Genomic DNA, 23,110 nt, shown 5'->3' with positions numbered 1-23,110 from the left:
GAATGAGTTAAAAGTAATTTTTGGAAGTAAAAGTAGTAAAAAAAAGAAAAGGTTACAAAGAGGAGGTTAAAAGAACTTTTGAATTTCTGAAATTGTGGCTAAGGCTTTGGCGGTTGGTTGTGGGGTTAATTGGTGGTGTGGAATCGATTCTAATAAGAAAAAAAGGGAGAGAGAGAGAGAGAGAGAGGGGGGGGGGGGGGGGAAGGGTAAAATTTGAAAATAAAAAATAGGGTTAAAGTAATTTTCGATAAATAATAAGAAAAAAAAAGAACTTAATTGCATATTTATTTACCAATAAAAAAAGAAAGAGTTAAAAGTAATTTTTGAATGTAAAAAGTAAAAAAATAAAAAGTTAACATCTTTCGTTAGCTCCATCCGTTAAAAATTGACGGAATTGGACGGCAGGGGTTTAATTGCTAACGGAATGCTAAGTTTAGATGTTTTTTTGTTAATAGTGAAAGTCCAGGTGTTTTTTGCAAGTTGTCAGAAAGTTCAGGGGCTTTTTTGAAATTTTCCCAATATTTTTAGGCTCTGTTTGTAAACTAGGAATAATGTGAGACAAGGAAGGAAAATAAAAAAAATTCTTTAATGGTTATTTCTGTTAGAAAAATCTTGCGAAGTTGGCTGATCACATTAAAGCAAATGGGTGGAATAGTAGTACATGTTGTTAGGGAACATAGTTAATTCTATAGGGTCTCTCTCTCATCAATCATCCTCTCCCCATTTTCCTATAAATGTAGATGTAATCGGAGAAAAATGCAGAGTATGAATGTCAATGAGAAAGAAAAGGCAAAGAGCAGAAGAGAGAAACACTTAGTATAATATAATAGATCCTGAAGATCTACTTTGTTCTCGATAGTTCCTGGAGAAACTATCTTTTCTATATATTTGTGTTTAGTGCTTAATTTAGTTTCTGCAATCTTATATATTCCGCTGGTTTTAGAACACGTTATCAGCACGAGTCTCTACCCTACTGCGAAAGGTAAATGGTTTACATTTCCTATAATTCACTTGTTCATATGTTCTGCTTACTATGTCTTTTTCCTGCATAATATACGTACGTAGTATATATGCTAAAAAAAAGGGTACATAAAGTACTTATCAATTATGAATCCTGAAGAATTCTATAATACCTGAAGTATTCTACTAGTAAATACTTATATATATGAAAAAAAAAGTAAAATACCTGAAGTATTTTGCACAATATGAAAAAAAAATTGAGAATACCCGAATTATTTTTTGCAACAAAGTGGGTGGGTCTTCAATATTGAATCCACTACACCGATTCGAACCCGTGACCTCCTTAAGAAAAACCACGAGTTTGGCCACTAAGCTAACCTCAGTGGTTAACCATATACCAGCAAACTTATTTATTTATTTCATCCCCTCTGTTATTTTTCTAAATGAATGTTTAAATTTGTCATCTACATTACTGTTTGTTCACTATTATCAATTTCTCATGGGAAAGGACTAAGCATTTATTTTATTGATAACAAGAAGCACAAACAGTCTTTGGTATAAATTTTGATAACTTGAGTCAAAATTCAAATAGTAAATTTCCTTCGGATTCTTGTTGTCTGAACATGCATGGCTCTTACAAAATATGTATGTATATAAAGAGAGATAGAATAAATGCATATGTATATTGCAAGTCAGTATCTTGAAAAAAGACAGAAAGTAAAAGTTGGAATTGAATTGATTTTATAACCCTTGTTTCCTCAAGGTTTTAGATAAATATGGTTTGTCCCACATATTTGTATAATGTTTCCTTAGACTTATTGTTGCAGTTCATTAAATATGAGTCGTTCATTCAACTATCCATTATTTAAATGTTTATCTAAATTGAAATCTCTTATTTTTATAGACAATGTCGAACTACACAACATTGGAATTTGCAGCCCTTGATATTTCAGGAAGAAATTATTTATCATGGATTCTTGACATTGAGATTCACCTCGATGCCATGGAAATAGGAGAAACGATAAAAACTGGTAATGACGCGTCCTTGAAGGATCGCGCCAAAGCAATGATATTTATTTGCCACCACCTCCATGAAGACCTGAAGTCTGAGTACCTTACGGTTAAGGACTCATTAACCTTATGGAATAATCTGAAAGAAAGGTACGGGCACCAAAAAGCAATGATACTGCCCAAACCTCGTTATCACTGGTTAAATTTAAGGGTGCAAGATTATAAATCTGTTAGCGAGTATAACTCCGCTCTGTTCAAGATAGTTTCGATCTTAAAATTATGTTGTGAAACTATCATTGAAAAAGATATGTTGGAAAAAACTTTTACCACTTTTCATGCCAACAATTTGCTCCTGCAGCAGCAATACAGAGAGCGTGGGTTTGAGAAATACTCAGATTTAATTTCATGTCCCCTGGTTGCTGAACAGAATAACGAGTTGTTAATGAGGAATCACGAGTCTCGTCCAGCTGGCTCTATACCATTCCCAGAAGCAAATAGAGTCTCTTTTCCTAATCAGGGACGAGGTCGTGATCATGGCCGTGGTCGTGGTCGTGGACGTGGGCATGGGCGTGGTAGCCATAACCACCAAGTCCATGAAGGATATGTTCAGAAATCAGGCAAGAAACGAGATATTCCCCAGAAGTGGAATAAGTGGACTAGACCAGAAGTGTCTGCAGGAAAAGGGAAGAATTTGGAAAATAAGCCTTCCAAGAATTCTGAGGACTTCTGCTACAGATGTGGAGCGAAAGGACATTGGTCACGTACCTGTCGTACACCGAGGCATTTGGCAAACCTTTATCAGGCATCTATCAAAGGAAAGGAAAAGGAGATTGAAACAAATTTCACCGATCAAATGAATAATAATCAACCTGACCCTTTTGAACCTTTTGATATAACGTTTTTGATATCTCTGAGTATATTGGTAAACCAAGTGGAACGAAAAATGATCTCTATGACGAAAACGACTACCCTGAATGGTCCCAGCAGTTAGACTAAATTATCATTTCCTACTTATATTGAATGTAATAAATTTGAAGGTGTGTTTATGTTTTTAATCATGTTGTAAGAAATATGTCATGTTTGTCTTTGTAATAAAATGTCAAGGTGTGTTTCAGTTATCTATTTATGAAATCTTTTCTTGCATATAATAGGGGCATGGATACTAACAATGCGTTATCAAAAACAAAGATAACTGGTGAAGATATTTGTTTGGTAGACAGTGGTACAACACATACTATTCTTCGGGATAACAAATATTTTAAACAATTGACAAAGGTACAAGCAAATGTCAATACAATATCAGGTTCCGCAAACCTAATTGAAGGCTTTGGAAGAGCAAATATTGTGTTAACAAATGGAACAAATTTACGTATTGACAATGCTCTGTATTCTACCAGATCCAGAAGAAATCTTCTAAGTTTCAAAGATATACATCGTAATGGTTACCATATTGAAACCATTAGCAAAGGTCAAAAAGAGTATTTATATATCACTTCCAATGTACCTGGCCAGAAGATAATATTAGAAAAACTTTCTGCATTCTCCTCTGGGCTACATTACACGACGATTAAAACAATTGAATCATATTCGATTATGCACCAGAGGTGCTCTAATCCAAAACTTTTCATGCTATGACATGATTGCCTTGGGCATCCAGGTTCAATAATGATGCGTCGTATTGTCGAAAATTCACATAGGCATCCGTTAAAGAACCAGAAGATTCTTTTGCCCAGCAATTACCCCTATAATGCTTGTTCACAAGGGAAACTGATAACTGACCATCTTTCTCTAAAGTCGTTATTGAGTCTCCATCCTTTTTACAAAAAGTTCAAGGGGATATTTATGGACCAATACACCCATCTTGTGGACCATTTCGCTATTTCATGATTTTAGTTGATGCCTCAACCAGATGGTCACATACTTGTTTATTATCTACACAAAATGTTGCATTTGCTAAATTTCTTGCTCAGATAATCAGATTATGAGCACAATTTTCGGATCACCCAATCAAGACAATTCGTCTGGACAATGCTGGAGAATTCACATCTCAGGCATTTAATGATTATTGTATGTCAATAGGTATTGATGTTGAACATCCTGTTGTACACACACATACCCAGAATGGTTTAGCTGAATCTTTTATTAAAAGACTTCAACTGATTGCTCGTCCATTGCTTAAGAAAACAAAATTACCAGTATTTGCTTGGGGTCATGCTATTTTACATGCTGCTTCTCTAATTCGTGTTAGGCCTACTGGATATCACAAATACTCGCATGCACAACTTGTTTTTGGTCAACAACCGAATATCTCTCACTTAAGAGTTTTTGGTTGTGCTGTGTATGTACCTATTGCACCTCCCCAACGCACTAAAATGGGTCTTCAACGTAGATTTGGTATCTATATAGGTTTTGACTCTCCATCTATCATTAGATACATTAAACCCTTAACATGTGATCTTTTTAAGGCACGTTTGAGGATTGCCATTTTGATGAATCAGTGTTCCCACCATTAGAGGGAGATAAATCCAAGCCAGAAGCTCGAGGTGAAATTACTTGAAATGCTTCGACATTATCTCATCTTGATCCGCGTACTAATCAATGTGACATAGAAGTTCAAAGAATTATACATTTGCAAGGTATTGCAAATCAACTACAGGATGCATTCACCAACACAAAAAAGGTGACTAAGTCTCATATACCAGCTACTAACTTTCCAGCACGCATTGAAGTTCCTGCAGAATAAACCATTGGCATAGCAGGTGATGAGTCTAAGGCACGCCAGAAGCGTGGGAGACCTGTCGGTGTAAGAGATAAATTCCCCCGGAAGAGGAAAATCCAAGGCAAAGAGGCTGAAGTAGCTGGTAATCTCGAAGAGACCAAGCTAACAAATTCAAGCACTCCTGGAGAGGCTAAACCCACAAAAAAGGCAAATGAAAGAGTGAATCTATCAATATTTTCCTGTAAGTATGAATCTCCTGAAGAGAAAACTCCCGAGGAATTATTTCTTGAAGAGGAATAGGTACCTGAAAGTAATGAGATCTCAATACATTATATGAACACAGGTGAAATATTGGATAGAAATAAAACTGTTGTCGACAATGCATTTTCATTTAAAGTTTCTATTGACATTACTAGAAGTAATGAGAACATTACTGAAGGTAATGAAGAAAGTGAACCACAAACTGTTGAGGAATGTCGACATAGAAATGATTGGCCAATCTAGAAAGGAGCAATTCAAGCAGAACTAAATTCTGCAAAAAGGGAAGTATTTGGACATGTAGTCCAAACCCCTGAAGGAATACAGCCTGTAGGATACAAGTGGGTGTTTGTGCGAAAACGCAATGAGAAGAATGAAGTTGTGCACTGTAAAGCACGACTTGTTGCACATGGTTTCTCGCAGAGACCTGGAATTGATTATGAGGAGACATACTCTCCCGTAATGGATGCAATCACATTTAGATTTTTGATCAGCTTAGTAGTCATGGAATGTCTGGATATGCGCCTGATGGACGTAGTGACTGCATATTTATATGGATCACTAGATGCTGACATATACATGAAGGTCCCTGAAGGATATACTATGCCTGAAGCACACAAATCAAAACCTCGAAGTGTTTATTCTCTTAAGCTACAAAAATCTTTATATGGATTGAAACAATCTGATCGTATGTGGTATAAACAGCTTAGTGATTATTTGTTAAAGGAAGGATATGAAAATGATCCTATTTGTCCATGTATTTTTACTAATAAATCAAACTCTGATTTTGCAATTATTGCGGTTTATGTCGATGATTTAAATCTCGTTAGAATTCTAGAAGAGCTTATAAAAACCGCAGAATATATAAAGAAAGAGTTTGAAATGAAAGATCTTGGCAAAACAAAGTGTTGTCACGGCCTACAGATCGAACATTTGCCAAATGGGATTCTAGTACATCAGTCAACATACACGGAAAAAGTCCTGAAGCAATTTTACATGGATAAGGCACACTCTTTGAGTAAGCCAATGATTGTTAGATCACTCGATGTGAACAAAGATCCGTTTCGACCTCTAGAAGATGAAGAAGATATATTTGGTCCTAACGTACCATATATGAGTGCAATCGGTGCACTTATGTACCTAGCAAATTGTACAAGACCGGATATTGCATTTTCGGTCAATTTGTTAGCTCGATACAGTTTTGCTCCAACTCAGAGGCATTAGAAAGGAGTTAAACACATATTACGTTATCTCCGAGGAACGACTGACTTGGGCTTATTCTATTCAAATGGATCAACATCACAATTAATCAGATATGCAGATGCTGGTTATTTATCAGATCCATATAAAGCCCGATCACAAACAGGATATGTGTTCACTTGCAGTGGTTCTGTTATTTCATGGTGTTTTGTAAAGCAAACGTTGACTGCTACTTCTTCTAATCACTCTGAGATTATCGCAATTCATGAAACAAGCCGCGAATGTATTTGGTTGAGGTCTATGATTCAACACATTCGGGAAAAATGTGGATTGTCGTCAATCAAAGATCATCCGACATTATTGTATGAAGATAATGCTGCATGTATCACACAGATCAAGGAAGATTATATCAAAGGAGACAGAACTAAGCACATATCATCAAAATTCTTCTACACTCATGACCTTCAGAAAAATGGTGATATTGATATTCAGCAGATACGGTCTGATGACAATCTAGCAGACTTATTCATTAAGGCATTACCAACCACAACATTCAAGAAGTTGGTAAATAGTATCGGAATGTGTCAACTCAAAGATTTATCTTGCAGCATTGAGGGGGAGTCAATAACTTGAAAATGATTGCACTCTTTTTCCTTAGGCTAAGGTTTTGTCCCACTGGGTTTTCCTTAGCAAAGGTTTTAACGAGGTAATCTGAAGACTGACCATATTGCAAGAGACTCAAGAATACTGCACTATATTTCCTTCTTCGAAGGTTTTTCCCATTGGGTTTTCCTTGACAAGTTTTTAACAGGGCATATTTTTAGCATGTGATCATCCAAAGGGGAGTGTTAGAAAAATCTTGCGGAGTTGGCTTATCACATTAAAAGAAATGGGTGGAATAGTAGTACATGTTATTAGTTAGGGAACATAGTTAATTCTATGGGGTCTCTCTCTCATCAATCATCCTTTCCCCATTTTCCTATAAATGTAGATGTAATCGGAGAAAAATGGAGAGTTCATATCAATGAGAAAGAAAAGGCAAAGAGCAGAAAAGAGAAACACTTAGCATAATATAATAGATCCTGAAGATCTACTTTGTTCTCAATAGTTCCTGGAGAAACTATCTTTTCTATATATTTGTGTTTAGTGCTTAATTTAGTTTCTACAATCTTATTTATTCCGTTGGTTTTATAACAATTTCACTTATTTTGTTCTTATTTTAAGGAAAAAGGAAAATAAAGTAGGAAGGAAATAAATGCTCCGGAAAGAGAAATGGGTGAGGAAAATGGAAAACAAAATTGGAATATTTAAATATGGGAAAATTTTCAAAATGACACCTGAATCTTGCACCAAATGTCACAGAGACACCTGAATTTAAGTTTATTTCAATTAAACACATGTACTAACAAGATCCCCAAATTTAGACACCTGAACTTAAGTTTATTTCAATTAAACACCTGTACTAACAAAATCCCCAAATTTAGACCCCCGCCGTTATACTCCGTCCCAAAAATTGCTGATATGGCATCTCCAACCCGTTTAAGTTGCCTCATTGCACATGTTTCTAATAAGGGACAATGCATCCAAGAGAAACCCATAGGCAGACTTCAGGTCTAGGGTTGAAGTGAGAGAGATTGTGGAACAATGGTAGACTTCTAGAGAGAGAAATGGAGGGAAACCAATTAGGTTAAGGTCATTTTCCCTCCAAACTATGTTTTTTTGCCCAAACCCAGTTCTTCTTTCTGCTCGGCATACTTCTAATGATGGATTTCTTTTGGGTGCATCGTCCCCTATTTGAAACATGTGCAATGGGGCAACTTAAACGGATTAGAGATGTCATATCAGCAATTTTTGGGACGGAGTTTAACGACGGGGGTCTAAATTTGGAGATTTTGTTAGTACAGGTGTTTAATTAAAATAAACTTAAATTCAGGTGTCTAAATTTGGAAATTTTGTTGATACAGGTGTTTAATTAAAATAAACTTAAGTTCAGGTGTTTCTGTGACATTTGGTACAAAGTTCAGGTGTTAATTTTGAAATTTTCCCTTTAAATATCCATCATCTTTATTCATACCATGTAAGAATTAATCTCGCCCTTTTTTCATGCTTATATTTCCATCATCTTAGTGCGTGAAATACCCTTATTACCCATTTGCTTGTTTGATTCCTAAATTAAAGGGATTTAGATGAATACAACAGTCCTTAATAAACCTTCTTAACTCGTAAATTAAGGGGATTCGGTTTCATATCACAATCCTCCAATTAAGTGAGAAACAATAGGATGATTTCAAATTTTCGATTGTGTAGATCACCAAATCCCAATGATTTCTACATTCCTTCTTGATAAATCGTCTTTTTGCATTTTGAAATTTTTACATTCGTCTTAATCCTTCTCCATCCTTTTTCCGCAATGGCCATTGTCTATTAATATGTTGTTTGAATGCCCAATTTGCATGTATAATAATCTTTGTAGTTATGATGGTTTTAGTTTCATGGTAAATTATTTATATCATTTACCATGAAACTGATTTTTCTGTTATTTCATTTTCATGCTAAATCATTTGCACCGTCACCATGAAATGCTTGTTTGAATCATGAAAATAATTAACGTATCCATGGTGTACTACGTCTAAGCAGATTTGATTTTTATTCCCACTATATTTACAATTTCATGGTAAATTATTTACATCATTTATCATGAAAAACATGACAAGAGGAATAAGTTTCATGGTAAGTTATCATGTTAAATTGTCCGTTAAAAAAACATGACAAGAGTAATAATACCAATCATGGTGACATGGTGTATGTAAATCATGGCTCAGATTGGTTTCATGGTAAATTATCATGTTAAATTGTCCGTTAAAAAAACATGACAAAAGGAATAATACCAATTATGGTGTATACAAATCATGGCTCAGATTGGTATAAAAAAAACATAGTGTATCCCAGATTTGCCTTGTCATCGTTTTAAAAAAAAACATGGTTTTAAAACAAATATAAGCCATATGTATGCAAATCATGGTGTATCCCAGATTTTTCTCGTCATCGTTTTTATTTAAACATAGTTTAACGTGACAATTCTTCGTGTGGTAAAAAATATAACAAATTGAATGATTATCCTCACACTGTCACCCATAAAACAACAACGTCGTTGACTCACACCGGTTGGCCCCGTTGTCAGTTTCATCCAGTATTGAGTAACCTTGAGCGAGCGCTCTACGGCGAAGAGTTTACTTCTCCTCCTCGCGCGCCCGATTGACCGAAGAAGTAGCAGAGGACGGATGGAGGTTTTGAAATAGGTCTTGGCGATAGAGGTTGGATGAGGGACTGCGACGGTGATGGAGGATGGCGAAGCGATGGAGTACGATGACGACGATGTACAGTGAGGAGAGCCGGGTTGGGCGATGGAAGACGAGGACGGAGACGGCGACGACAAGACCGGAGGACAAACGGTTGGTGGAGTGAGGTTTGTGTTTTTGCGATCGACGAGAGGACGGTCTTGAGGTCTGCGTTTTTGTGGAGGACGGTGGAGGTCTGTGTTCTTTTTGCAATTGGAAAGTGTTTTTTTTTTTAACAGTGGATCATTACTAATTGGAAAATGTTTATTATGATTAAGATCCCATAATAACAGATAGGAACAGATAGGACCCTGGCCTTTGTGATTTCATCCCAAAAATCTTTATATATATATATATATATATATATAGAGAGAGAGAGAGAGAGAGAGAGAGAGAGAAATCTTCAAGTAAGGACCTTAAATGCGGACCTCCCAATTTCTCGCCTTTTCCGATTGAATTTCGATGATCCGAGCCTCTCAATGTGTTCAGAACGTGATTTTAAGGGTATACGGGAGAAATCGGCAAAAAAAATGACTGGGAAGGGCTTGATTTGAGCAGTTTTTATTTGAATCGTTCGATAAAAACAAACAAAAACTGCTTGGATGAAGCCCTTCCCGGTCTTTTTTTTTTGCTGATTTCTCGTGGGTACCCTTAAAATCACGTTCTGAACACATTGAGCGGCTCGGATCATCAAAATTCGATCGGAAAAGGGAGGTCCGCATTTTATTAAAATGAGGTGATCCTTATAAGAAGGGGACTCTCTCTCTCTCTCTCTCTCTCTCTCTCTATATATATATATCTATATATATATATATATATATATATATATATATATATATATATATATACAGTTCTTTTCATATCCAGACGACCGGATTTTATTTGGTCCAGATTTGGGGGCCCCCCACTGCTGTGGGAATAAAATAGAAAGAAAAAAGACCCCACTGCTGTGGGGAAATAAAATAGAAAGAAAAAAGACCCCAACCTCCCTTTAGCCCCATTCGTTCCACAACCAGAGAGAGAAACAGAAAGAGGGAGGGCGACTGTGTACGAACGGCTCGATCGTAGACGACGAACGTAAGGTCTCTCTTTCTCTCTCGTTCTCTCTCACTCTCTCGGTTCTCTCTCTCCCGGTTCTCACTGATTTTTGAAACCCTAACTGTGATTGTAGGGGCTAATTTCTGTGATTTGTACACAGAGGTGACGATATACGAGTCACCCAAGTGAAGACGAAGAAGGACGACCCAAGCTAAGGTGTCTCCCTCTCTGCCTCTCGTTCTCTTTCTCTCTCTCTTGTTTTCTATGATTGTCGAAACTCTACTTCTGATTTTAGGGCTAATTTCTGTGATTTGTACACAGAGGTGACGATATACGAGCGAAGATATACGAAAATCCAAAGCCGAGATCAGCCCTAAGGTCTCTCTCTCGTTCTATCTCTCTCGTTGTTGTTGTCAGTGAATTTTTTGCATTTTTTCGGATATATGAGCGAATGATTCTGTTTTGGCGATATGGGAAAAAAAAAAGTTTCTGGAGATGTCCTCACTGATGTTGGAAGTTGGAACTGTTTCTTATAAATCAAAGATGATAATTTGTGCTAGGGCAATTAAACTGGTTACTATTTGTACTAGTTGAAAACAAAACGATTATTTGGAATGGTTTTTGTGTGCCACTTATGCTGAATTTTTTTTTTTTTTGGTAATCTTTGAGATAATGTCTGCAATTGGTTGCCATTGGTAGGTTACCCATAAGTAGCTCAAAAATTGATAAAATGGAAGAACAAGATCAAACCAATATTGATCCAACCCCCTTGTTTAGAGCACCACCATCGAGGTATCTCTTTCCCTCTCTCAAAAATTTGTTGCATATTATAGCATAAAGGGAGACACATAGACTGGTATTTGTTGTAATTGTTTGTTTGCATGTTAGTAATTGTTTTGTATTTTGATTTTTAGAATGCAATCTTTGAATGACATAGCAGTATCACTGTCACCATCCCAACCGTGTCAATCATCTATGAATTCTTGTAAAGAATTTTATACCCCTCAAGTTAAAAATGAAGTGATACTGAAAATTGACCAACAATTTCTCAAATTAGACGATGTTTGAGAATTTTACAACGAATATGCTAGACAAGCTGGATTTAGTGTCCGAATCAATTCTAGTAGGTTGGGTGAGAATGGTAAAGTAATGAGGAAGGAGTACGTTTGTTTTAAAGAAGGGGAGAGAAAAAATTCTAAGGCTACTATACGCCGTCGGGGTTTAACTAGAGAGAAATGTGGTGCAAAACTTGCTGTCGTAAGAAAAGGTGAAGTGTTTGTTGTATCAAAATTTGTCGAGGGTCATAACCATGAGCTTACAACGCCAAGAAAGGTGCATTTGTTAAAATCTCATCGCCGAGTATCAGCCGCACAAAAAGCTTTAACGCAACAATTATCTGTTGCTAATGTGTCAACTTGCCAACAAATGAGTATTTTTGAGTTGCAAGCGGGGGGTATTGAAAATATTGGATTTTTAGCACGAGATCTTTACAATGATAAAAGAGATAGGAAGAATGTAGTACATGGTCATGATGCGAACATTTTGTATGAGCATTTCGAGATGGAACAAAAGAATCCGGACTTTAGGTTCACATTTGAGAGAGATGATAAGGATAGAATGACTCATTGTTTTTGGGCGGATGCGACATCTAGAAAGTCATATCAATATTTTGGGGACGTGGTAGTGTTTGATACTACGTACTACACAAACAAATATTCCTTGATATTTGCACCTATATTGGGGGTCAACCACCACAGGCAGACAACACTTCTTGGGTGTGCGTTCTTGAGTGATGAAAAAACTGATTTGTTTGTGTGGCTCTTCAATGAATGGTTAAAAGCGATGCCAGGTGGACCACCCAAAATGATCATAACTGATCAAGATCCGGCAACGATAAGAGCAATTGCTTCTGCTCTTCCAAATACGTTTCATCAATATTGTATTTGGCACATTATGAGCAAATTTTCTGAAAAATTGGGTGCACTGTCATATAAGGAACATTATGATGAGTTGAAGAATTGTATATGAAATTCTGAAACACCTGGAGAGTTCGATGAAGATGGGCAACTATTGTAGGAAACTCTAAGTTGTCTAGTAATAAATGGTTGCAGGACATGTATGAAATTTGTGATAGATGGGTTCCCGCATATACGAATCACATGTTTTCTGCCCACATGACTAGTAGTCAACAGGCTAAAATTTCTCATTCGTTTTTCAAGAGGTATGTGTCCAAAGAAAATTCAATGATGGATTTTGTGACGCGATTCAATAGGGCACTTGCCAAAGTCCGACATAATGAATTGAATTTGGACCATAAAGATGTAAATGAGAAGCCTCTCTTGAAAACCTCGTGGGCAATGGAAAAGAAAATGCGTGAAATATATACATGGAGCATATTTGAGAGGTTTCAAGAGGAGATCTTTCAAATTAATGCGTATGTGGTTACGTTCATACGCGAGAATGAACATTGGTGTTTGTGGAATGTTTAGAGAGAAGAAACAGAAGGTGCGAGAACCCGTGAGATTTCGGTGGATAAGTCATCCAACCTTGTGAGTTGTAGTTGTAAGTTGTTTGAATTTGATGGAATTCCATGTCGGCACCTGTTGGCGTACCTTTTTAGAATGCAAATTAGGGAACTCCCTAGTGAATATATCTTGCATAGGTGGACGAAAACAGCAAAAGCGGGCAAGGTGATGGATGACTTAGGTAGTGGTGTGAAAGAAATATGTAACAGTTCACTTCTTGTGAGGCGACAAGGTCTCTTCCAACTTGTTTGTACAGTTATCGATGATGCTATATTAGATGAAGAAAAAAGTGAAGTTGTGCGAGAAGCTTTGGAATCTAGTCAAATGAAGATTGCATTGATGAGGAGTTCTCGCCAAGATGGTTCAACGAATCGTATCCAAGTGCCGCCTTCTCTCGGAAGCCAACATAGTTTGAAAGAACCACTTCAAGTCAGGGCAAAGGGTTGTGGTAAGCGTTTGAAAGGAAGAAAAGAGAAGGCCGTCAACAAGATGAGGAAATGTAATGGTTATGGGTTAACGGGACAATCGCATGACAAAAGAAATTGTCCAAAACTTGTGAACATATAAGTGGATGTTAATTTGTACTATGAATTTCATTGTTTATACATGGAATACATCGTAATTGTTGTCTTATTTTATTAGATCTTCACAAGATGTTAGGTTGAGTGATGACGAGGATGATGACAAGGATGACGTTGACGATGAGTGTAAGTGTTTGTGATACATCTACGTTTAATTGTTTACTTGTTCTTGTCTTTTGTTTCGTCCATTCATGTTAGTATTTTTTTTGGGTTGCAGGATGGATTAGTGATTGAAGGAACAGATGACACTGTTGTCCGATTACGAGTAATGAGAGAGAATGTTTGATAAGAGTAATGCAGGACACTATAATTTTGTTGATTTTTGTAGATTCTCATGCTTGTCTGCGAAGTACATTTGGTTCGTGGGAATTGATTACCAAGGTCTTATGTTTTCCTGCCATTTTGAATGTAGTTATTTTGTTGTGACGAAAGAGGCTGTAGACATGTAAAAGTGTTTTACCAATTTGCTTTAAAATGTGATTTGTCATTAGTGGTGGAAGGTTAGCTTATTATTGGTTTTTAAATTTGGTTTCGGAAACATCTCAAAACAGATGAAAGACAGATGGAAACTTTATTTGTGTTTGTGTGTATAGAATTTTTTTTGAACAGATTCCGAGATTCTAGCTTATAGAAGAAGTTATTTTTTTAGTCTAAAGTGTGATTTTACTAGCTTATAGAAGAAGTTAGGAATTTGTAAAACATTTTTAGAAATTCCTAATTGCCAACGTGCAATATCAGCCTGCAAGAAGTGCCTACTCAATAAAGCTATGTTTGGTATCACTTTCACTATCTGTTTTCTATTTTCTTTTTTAAAATTTTTAAAAACTGGACGTGAAAGTATGTTTGTATGTCTATTTTCATTTGCGAAAAGATAGAATGACTTTCAAAATTTCTAAAAATTGGAGAAGTAGCAAAACTGAGCTTCCACTTTTCTAAAAGCAAAATTCAGTTGCCAAAAAGTTCAATCAAAACAAAGAACGAAGTAATGAAAATTTTCAAGCAAAATCAAGAAGCAGATGAAGACCCAAACTTCTATGATGGAGAGAGAGAGAGAATCTCCAAACCCACAGGCCACATGTGACCTCCTCCACCACATTATCTATGCACATGTCCCTGTTTTTGGCATGAAAAAAATGGAACAAGGCTCTGCTTGCTTCTTTTTTTTTTTTTTGGAAAATAAGTTGACACAAACGTGTTTTATGTTTTTACTTTTTTTTGAGAAAAAATAAAAATTGATTTCAGCGAATAGTAAATCGGAAATAGAAAAGTGGCAGCGTTACCAAACATAGCCTAAGTGAGTTGCAATTCTAATTTCATGTTCAGGTTCTAATTCCATTTTCAGATTCATCAAAATGTACATTTGGAAGGCCCGCGAGATGTAATACTGTGGCTGCAGTGGTTTCTATTGCCATAGAATAACATGGTAAAAAATGGACACTAGACACAAGCACTTGTACAGTTAGCTAACAGATACCAACTTAGTTCAGTCCAATACAAATTGACAACTAAAGTTTCAAACAATATGAAAACATACAACTCAATATCTGCCATGACATCCTACCGGTTACAACAATTACCAACAAATAGAAATTACATTCACTTAAGAAGTGCAATGATAGCCACTACGAAGGCTAACCCACTTAAGAATTGAAATACAAACAGCATGTGCTTTAAATTAGCCACGGTGACTTCAATGGCGTCAAGGCGTGCATCATTCTTGACTAGTTTCACATCTGCTGCAACATGTGGGTTGGGTTGGTGACACTCAATTGGATAGCACCACTCCCACATCTTGCATTTACTTTTATCCTTTGAATCCTTTGGACACCTGTGGTAGAGCCTTCCAGGATTCTTTTCTGACTCTGAAATGTGCACAATAGCTCTCAATCCACACCAACATGTCTTATTTTCAAATGTAGGGTGACGAGATTGAATGGTACTCCTGTTGCTTGAACTGGACATGACTATTTTAACACAATTACTGCACACACTCACACAATGTATACACACACTCATACTCACACAATGTCTACACACACTCATACAAATGTCCAACACAACTATAAACTAGAAGTAACTCATTACAAATTTAGAGAGTTTTGGCTCAAAAAATTTTCATCATAGCCAAATAAAGTGAGTCAAATAAACGAAATGTTCAAGACACCACATTTTTAAAGCACTAAGGCGGCAACATTAGTTGCCAATTGACCATCTAATGTTTCCAAGCCTTAGTACACATTGCATGTTAATATATCGTCATAGCCAACAAATAGGGCAAACCAATCTAGAAATAGGGACAAACTCTCTCAACGGCTCAGAAAATTTTCATCATAGCCAATTAAAGTGGCTCAGATAAATGAAATGTTCACGACACCACATTTTTAAGGCACTAAGGTGGCACCATTACTTGCCAATTGACTATCTAATGTTTCCAAGCCTTAGTACACATTATATATACAGTTCTTTTCAGATCTAGTTGTCCGAATTTTGGTTTGGTCCGGATTTGAGGCCCCCTACTGCTGTGGGAAATTAAATAGAAAGAAAAAAGACCCCTCCAGCCCCCCTCCAGCCCCATTCGTTCCACAACCAGAGAGAGAAAGATAAAAAGGGAGGACGACTGTGTACGAATGGGCGACAATGTCCAACACAGTTACAAGTAGCTCATATAACAAATTTAGATAGGCGATTTTGGCTCAGAAAATTTTCATCATAGCCAAATAAGGTGGCTCAGATTAATAAAATGTTCAAGACACCACATTTTTAAGGCACTATTAGTTGCCAATTGACCATCTAATGTTTCCAGGCCTACGTACACATTGCATGTTAATTTATCGTCATAGCCAACAAATAGGAGCAAACAAATATGAAAATAGGAGCAAATTCTCCCAACGGCTCAGAAAATTTTCATCATAGCCAACAAATTGGGGCAAACTCATACAAAATCCGATCCGAACCATAACAAAATCAAGCCGACTGAACCTGAAAACAACTGATATACAAATCACAGTTCAAAATCATACACTGATAACACCAAATAAACACCACTTCAAAATTATCTGGCCAAAATCAGCATAAGTTACACACAAAAACCAGTCCAAATAGCAACTTATCATAAGAAAATCCAACGGCTCGACACAAATCCAAACCATAAATGCCCCAAATCGGATATCATACATACAACCCCAAAATACTGTTAGGGTTTCGAAAATCAATCAATTAGTAGAAATTAGCCTTCCCGATGTCCAAAGAAATCACCACACAAACAAATCACAGAAATCAGGCCCTGTTCTTCATTTAGGGTTTCGAAAATCGAAGATCTTCTTTTAGGGATTCGAAAATCATAGAAAACGAGCGAGAGAGAGAGACCTTAGGGCTAATCATAGCTCTGATTGTTCGTCGTCGGCCATCCTGAGATCGATTGAAACCACACAAAAAATCACACAAATGAGTTCGAAAATCAGTGAGAACCGGGAGAGAGAGAGAGAGAGAGAGAGAGAGAGAGAGAGAGAGAGAGAGAGAGAGAGAGACCTTACGTTCGTCGTCTACGATCGGGCCGCTCGTACACAGTCGCCCTCCCTTTTTCTGTTTCTCTCTCTGGTTGTGGAACGAATGGGGCTGGAGGGAGGCTGGGGTCTTTTTTCTTTCTATTTTATTTCGCCACAGTAGTGGGGTCTTTTTTCTTTCTATTTTATTCCCACAGCAGTGGGGGGCCCCCAAATCCGGACCAAATAAAATCCGGACGACCGGATATGAAAAGAACTATATATATACATATATATGTATATGTATGTATGTATGATCCTCAACGTATTATATAAGGGCACTATCGGGATTGAAAAAGAGAGAGTATGGAAACTTAATTGTTCAAATTGACCTGGATGGAAACATAAGTTGGTAAGAAATTGTGGATGAATATTTAAGTCTCTCAAGAAAACTCCCATGCAGTTATAAGGAAAAGACAAATTAAACATTTTTTTTTCCCCTCTTGAAGCTAAACACAATAAATTTAATTTTCTCAGACGTAAATGACATTGTTTTGAATGGGAGAAGGGATAATGGGATAACGAGAAATAAAGGGTTTCAAAAAGGAAGGTATTTCTACCATATACTATTTCACGGAAGTAGACCTATAGGCCTTACTAAATACTAATAGTGGACTAGGGGTTAGAAACTTAATAAGTGGACTAAATGAGTTTTACAACTGCTATAATGGATCTTAGACAATTTTTTTATATTTTTAGAAAAATTAAACAAATATATTCACTCTGCTTGGTTCCTATTTTTGAAATTAACTTTTTACCTTCTGCACAGTTTTCAATAAATTTCTCTCTCTATATATCTCTTCACTTATTACCGCTCATTACATAAAAAATAACTTTATAAGAGTTAAACCAAATAAAGTGAGTAACTTTTATTTCTGCTCACTACTGATCTGTAATTATTTTTGCATAAAAAATTTATACGAACACAGTAAAAATTGTACTTACAAACCAGTAATCCACTACTAATCTATAATTATTTCTGCTCTTGAAGTTGGTGAGAGATTTCGTGACTACTCTTTCTCCTTGGCTAAATAAGTCAATGACTTATTTTTTTGTCTTTATTCAAATTTTTTTCGTATTTATTAATTTTTCGGGAATTATTGCATCGTCATGACGAGAAAAATTTAAAAAATACTCCCTCCGTCCCAAAATGATTGTCCGGTCCGCAAAACGGAGTGTAAAAAATAATATAATTTTTGCAAGAAAAAATAAAAAAAATTTCAACAACTTACTAGATATCAATGAGTATTTTTAATTTATGAAAAAAGTTTGAATTTTTACTTAAAAAAATTGCATTATTTTTAAGTTATCGTTTTGCGGACCGGACAAACAATTTGGGACGAAGGGAGTAAAAAATTATGATCGAAATCAATTTTTTTTAATAAAGACAAAAAAATTGACTTATTGACTTATTTTCGTCTTTATTCAAAAAAAATTTAATTTCGATCATAATTTTTTACTTTTTAAATTTCTCTCGTCATAACAATGCAATAATCTCTAAAAATTGACAAAAAAATAACAAATACAAAAAATATTTAAATTAAGACAAAAAATAAGCCGATTGACTTATTTAACCCAATGAATTGTAAAAACCCACCAGAACCCAACCGGAGTATGTCTTCTGGTTGATTCAAAACCCTAAAAACTCTCTTGATCTGATCTCAACAGTTTCGTCATCGTCCTCCCCTTGTCTGCTACTGCGAAAGAAGAAAAATGGCGAAGTCGCAACAAGAAGCATCGACCCTAGAAGCGGGTCCTCTACTGCTAGTCGTTCTAATTGTCGCTCACGTCTTCGCTTTGGTACGTACAACAAGTATACAATCAGATCTCTAGCTTCCATGCACGCCCTATTTCCAATGGAACGTGTACTTATGGATGCGCTTTTGTAGGGCTACTTGATTTACCGTTTAGGCACTCAGAAACAGCCCCAGAGAAGAAAGGAACACTAGTGGCAGCTCGATTTTTTACGGCAACGTAGAAGCAGGTAAAAAAAGAAGCCCTTGTTCGTTGGTTTCTTAGTCGAAAACTTGGGTAACTGAAATTTTAAAAAGTTGATTGTTGTTGGGAATTCGGCCAAACAAACAATCATGCAATGCGTAGAATAATCAAGAACAGAAAACAAGAACGCAAGCTACACAGATTTTTACGAGGTTCCCCATCACGGCTCACTCTAATTTTCACTATGTATCAAATGAAGAAGTACAAGTTACATTGGCTGTTGCGTAGCTAGTTACCGTCAGCAGCGAAGTGTGACCCAAATCGATTCAGGCTTCACAAGGCGAACAATCTCATTATTTATGCGTTTCGGGTCCGTGTTACATGTGCTTAAGTAGTTACTTGTGTTTCTGAAAGTAGTTGTGGACTGTATTTTAGATCTTTGGAGGCTTTATGCTTCTTAGTTTGATGTTTTTCTTTTTGGGTTCTGGATATAAGGTTTTTTGAATGGTTTGCATTCCCGAGTTTACCTACCATTTTTCTTGATGATGTTTGTTTATATTTCTCCTTCTACTTTGGATTGCTATGTAGAAACATAATGAAGTTATTTGTGGGAGTGAGACACTAGCTTCCTCTGCTAGGTTCGCATTTCAAATTAACTCTTATGTAGTTTCCTGTGAATTGGCTGAATCATATTTCTTTCGTATTGCTAGGCACTCGCTTTTTCTTTCATTGAGAGGGAATCAAATTAACTCCACCATGTGGTTCTCTCTCTCTCTCTCACCAAAAAACCATCCAATGGGCCAATGGGGTCAACGGTTAACTTGGTGAAATATGAGTAATCTTGGGCCATGAATATGTTCTCCTGTTTCTAGTACAATATGAAGAACAATCGAGCAGTTGTGATTTTGGGATGTGTGGACTAGTGCAACATATTGTTCTTACTAGTGGCTGAGATTGTTCACACTTCACATTTTAGACCATTCATGTCCAACCTCTCTGGCATGTCATTTGGTTCCCAGTATTTCTAGAAATTCTGTCAAATAGGGCATACTCATTGCATTAAGAAATTGCCTTTTCAAGGGATTAGGTAGAGAGTGTAAGTATTGTATGTCTAATTGCAGGGGTTGATTTTGTGCTTTTTTGTTTTAAATTGGTAATCCTTGTCCTTCCCACCTTCACATTTTAGTAACGCAGCCCAATCTTTTCTCAGAGTGCAAGTGGTTTACTTAGCATCTATTTACCTTTGTGGTTGTATTTGGCACTCTGACCTAAGGTGGATAGATGCTGATGTAGGCTTCTGTGTTTGTGGTATACATATTACATATCCATAGCTAATTACATCGGTTTCTCCTCAAGAAAGAAGGTGCTGGTGGTTAGTAAAGTCCTACTGAGATACTATTTAGTGGTGGAGTGACCTTTAACTTTGGACATTTAAATCCACTTGAACAGTCAAGAATTCATATAGCCAACCCCAATTAAGAGGCAAATAAGGCTTAGTATAGCCAACCCCAATTAAGAGGCAAATAAGGCTTAGTTTAGATTGGTATGGTTTGTTAATAGAACCAGCCTACTCCTTTGTGTGCTGAGTATATAACGCTGATTTTTATAATTAGAAGATCAATTTTTATGGCTTCTTGTAGAGCCCTTTGCCATCTCATTATCCTCTTGGCAATCAAGTCCGGCACTATGTCTCTCTTGGATTCTAGTTTTAGGTACTTTAATACCTGTATAGTTTGGATCTATGAAGATCATATTGGTTATTGGTATTATGCGGGATAACCTAGAACCAGTAGGATGCTTACTGACATACGTTGATAATATGTTAAGTTTTGCTAAAAATTAGAAACATAAGGTCCAAAATTAATCGAAGGCATAGTCAGCTAAGGGATTCATGTTTAATGGCATATGGAAAGTCCAAACCCGAGTTTACTGCCATCATTAAAGAAAATACAGACCAAAGCTTAATTGCAAAAGCATGCTGAGCAGAGAAACAAGTCCCATCAAGCTAACTTGATGATCTCTGTGTAAGTTTAAGTACTGTAACAGTTGGGGTGCCATACGTAACTTGGTTCTGCAAAAATTAAGACAGAAATTTGGTATACCTTTATTATACTAGTATGCTTGCAGATGTACCATGCAAAGTACCCTGCCCAATCAACATGTTTTTTTTGGAGTATTCCTGCTTCATGGGTTTTGATCCATTTGTCTTTCTGCAATACCTATCTCTGTTGCGATCCTTTGTCTAACCTTGACGCAACCTTGAATGTCAAATTTATTAACAGTTATTTATTAGGGTAGTTTTTGAAATTCCAAGATGTGCATGAATACCAATAAAAGAGTGATCCTGTCGTCATATCTTCATCTCTTATGCTTTAGGCTTTTAGCTCTTATCCAAACATGACAGTGAGAAAATACATTCGTTTCTTCTCTTCTTTTTTACCCAGACATGACACCATAATCATTTTATTTATTTCATCACCTAATTCACCAACGAGTTGGTAATTACATGCTTGTCTCCTCTAATATAATGAATGATTACTATTTTCCTATTTAGCAGTTTGCTTGATTATACATCTTTAAGGTATTTTCCTTGAATATACTTTCATTCCTTCTTGTATTATAAAATCTCTCCACATCTTCTGCTTAATTGTAGAAGCTAACTGATAACTATGATTTTCTTTCACAGGAAATCTTCAATTCATTTGTAGATTGGTCCAACGTAGATATAAGGTTCTTATACAAGGTGCTTTATGAAGAAATCACAGCTACCTTCTTTTGCTTGTAAAATTCCTTGTGCTTATCTGTTTCAGGTAGATGGTTGATATGGATGTCGATGTTTGATCTCTCTGTTATTCAAGACAGCATACAAATTTTGTTCACTATATATTTAGTTAGTTAGTGGTAGCTGTTGCAATTAGCTTGTTTCGCTCTTTGTAGGATCAGGATTTAGTAGTTTTTTTTTAAAAAAAAAATTGAAAGAATATATATGGCATATGTGCTACGGATGTTGCATATGTGCCTTTCTTAACTCCACTATATCCAATCTATTGGTGTCTTCTGTTTAGCGAAGCAATTGAAACACCCACGGAGAAGAGGTGGGCATGGAACGGAGAGTGCATTATGGTTAACTAATTAAGCGAACAATCCGCTTGATCAATTTTCGTACATTCTTTAATTTTTTTCCTTTAATATCAATGTATCATAATCTTACTCTTTTTTTCTTTTTGTCGGATACTCCTACTTTGATCCAACAAACTCAACTCAGTTAGAGGTGGAGTCGATGCAACGGGACCCATCATGGTCTATGTTCTGTCATAAATTTACTTAAACCTCCTGTACCTTGTACATTGTCCACCCTCTTGTGCTTTATAAATTGTAATAATAGGCTAATGAATGTTAGTTACCCTTGCTTCACCAATGCCAAGAGCAGATGTTTGGAGTCAAAAATTTTATATACTTGTTATTGTAACTGCACAAACGGCTACGTGAGGTTAGTTACCTTAAAATGGTAAAGCACATTTGTACGTAAGTCGTTTGGGAAGTAATGTGATGTCCCATTTTTTGTAGCAAGAAAGAACATCATGCATGTACATGGATGGGTTTATGTAAATGTTGGAAGTACTGCCCCAAAATTTCGTTAAAGAATCCAAAAAAGCATGGTACTTAAATAAGTGAAGGTGACATGAAATGATGAAATATGTGACGTGATCGTGTCGTATCGTATGAAAAATAAATTTATAAAAATGAAGAGATAATAACCCTTATCCAGAAGGATAGTGGTCAAGTTCGAGTGTCAATCTGCATGGACAGATTGATCAAGTTACTATTTGATTTCTAAATAAAATTGAAAGAAAGAATTTTTTTTGGTTTGATTAAGGGGACTAATTGAATCAGGCCCCTCGATCCCGAGTTTTAAATTTTTAGTTTTTTATACATGATTTTGAATATTATCGATAATTATTTATGTATAGGTATTTATAATCTTAATAATTTTGGTTTG

General features: G+C 36.2%; 3 protein-coding genes and 1 long non-coding RNA gene across 6 annotated transcripts; all 4 read left to right on the top strand.

Annotated features, from left to right (window-relative positions):
- The first annotated feature begins 780 nt into the window (after positions 1 to 780).
- Positions 781 to 3,444, top strand: LOC131332205 (uncharacterized). The gene is made up of 2 exons (XM_058366284.1): positions 781 to 982; positions 1,865 to 3,444. Exon 2 carries the CDS (start codon positions 1,868 to 1,870, stop codon positions 2,960 to 2,962), a length of 1,095 nt encoding a protein of 364 aa, XP_058222267.1. The 5' UTR covers positions 781 to 982; positions 1,865 to 1,867; the 3' UTR covers positions 2,963 to 3,444.
- An 8,229-nt stretch (positions 3,445 to 11,673) lies between these two features.
- On the top strand, positions 11,674 to 12,552 carry LOC131332879 (protein FAR1-RELATED SEQUENCE 5-like). The gene has a single exon (XM_058367188.1). It carries the CDS (start codon positions 11,674 to 11,676, stop codon positions 12,550 to 12,552), a length of 879 nt encoding a protein of 292 aa, XP_058223171.1.
- An 86-nt stretch (positions 12,553 to 12,638) lies between these two features.
- On the top strand, positions 12,639 to 15,049 carry LOC131332878 (protein FAR1-RELATED SEQUENCE 5-like). The gene is made up of 4 exons (XM_058367187.1): positions 12,639 to 12,958; positions 13,085 to 13,561; positions 13,692 to 13,756; positions 14,973 to 15,049. Exons 1-4 carry the CDS (start codon positions 12,639 to 12,641, stop codon positions 15,047 to 15,049), a joined length of 939 nt encoding a protein of 312 aa, XP_058223170.1.
- A 3,700-nt stretch (positions 15,050 to 18,749) lies between these two features.
- LOC131332204 (uncharacterized) lies at positions 18,750 to 22,138 on the top strand. Of its 3 annotated transcripts, none has more exons than XR_009201616.1 (3): positions 18,750 to 18,972; positions 19,062 to 19,156; positions 21,797 to 22,138. It is a non-coding gene; the product is annotated as an uncharacterized LOC131332204 (long non-coding RNA). The 3 variants fall into 3 exon arrangements; XR_009201618.1 differs by lacking the exon at positions 21,797 to 22,138 and adding an exon at positions 20,645 to 21,661 and having other exon boundaries at positions 18,756 to 18,972; positions 19,062 to 20,606; XR_009201617.1 differs by having other exon boundaries at positions 18,756 to 18,972; positions 19,062 to 22,138.
- The last annotated feature ends 972 nt before the right edge of the window (positions 22,139 to 23,110 follow it).

Source organism: Rhododendron vialii, chromosome 7a, assembly GCF_030253575.1.
Source record: "Rhododendron vialii isolate Sample 1 chromosome 7a, ASM3025357v1".
Taxonomy (NCBI): Eukaryota; Viridiplantae; Streptophyta; class Magnoliopsida; order Ericales; family Ericaceae; genus Rhododendron; species Rhododendron vialii.
This window is presented reverse-complemented; position numbering and strand designations above follow the sequence as displayed.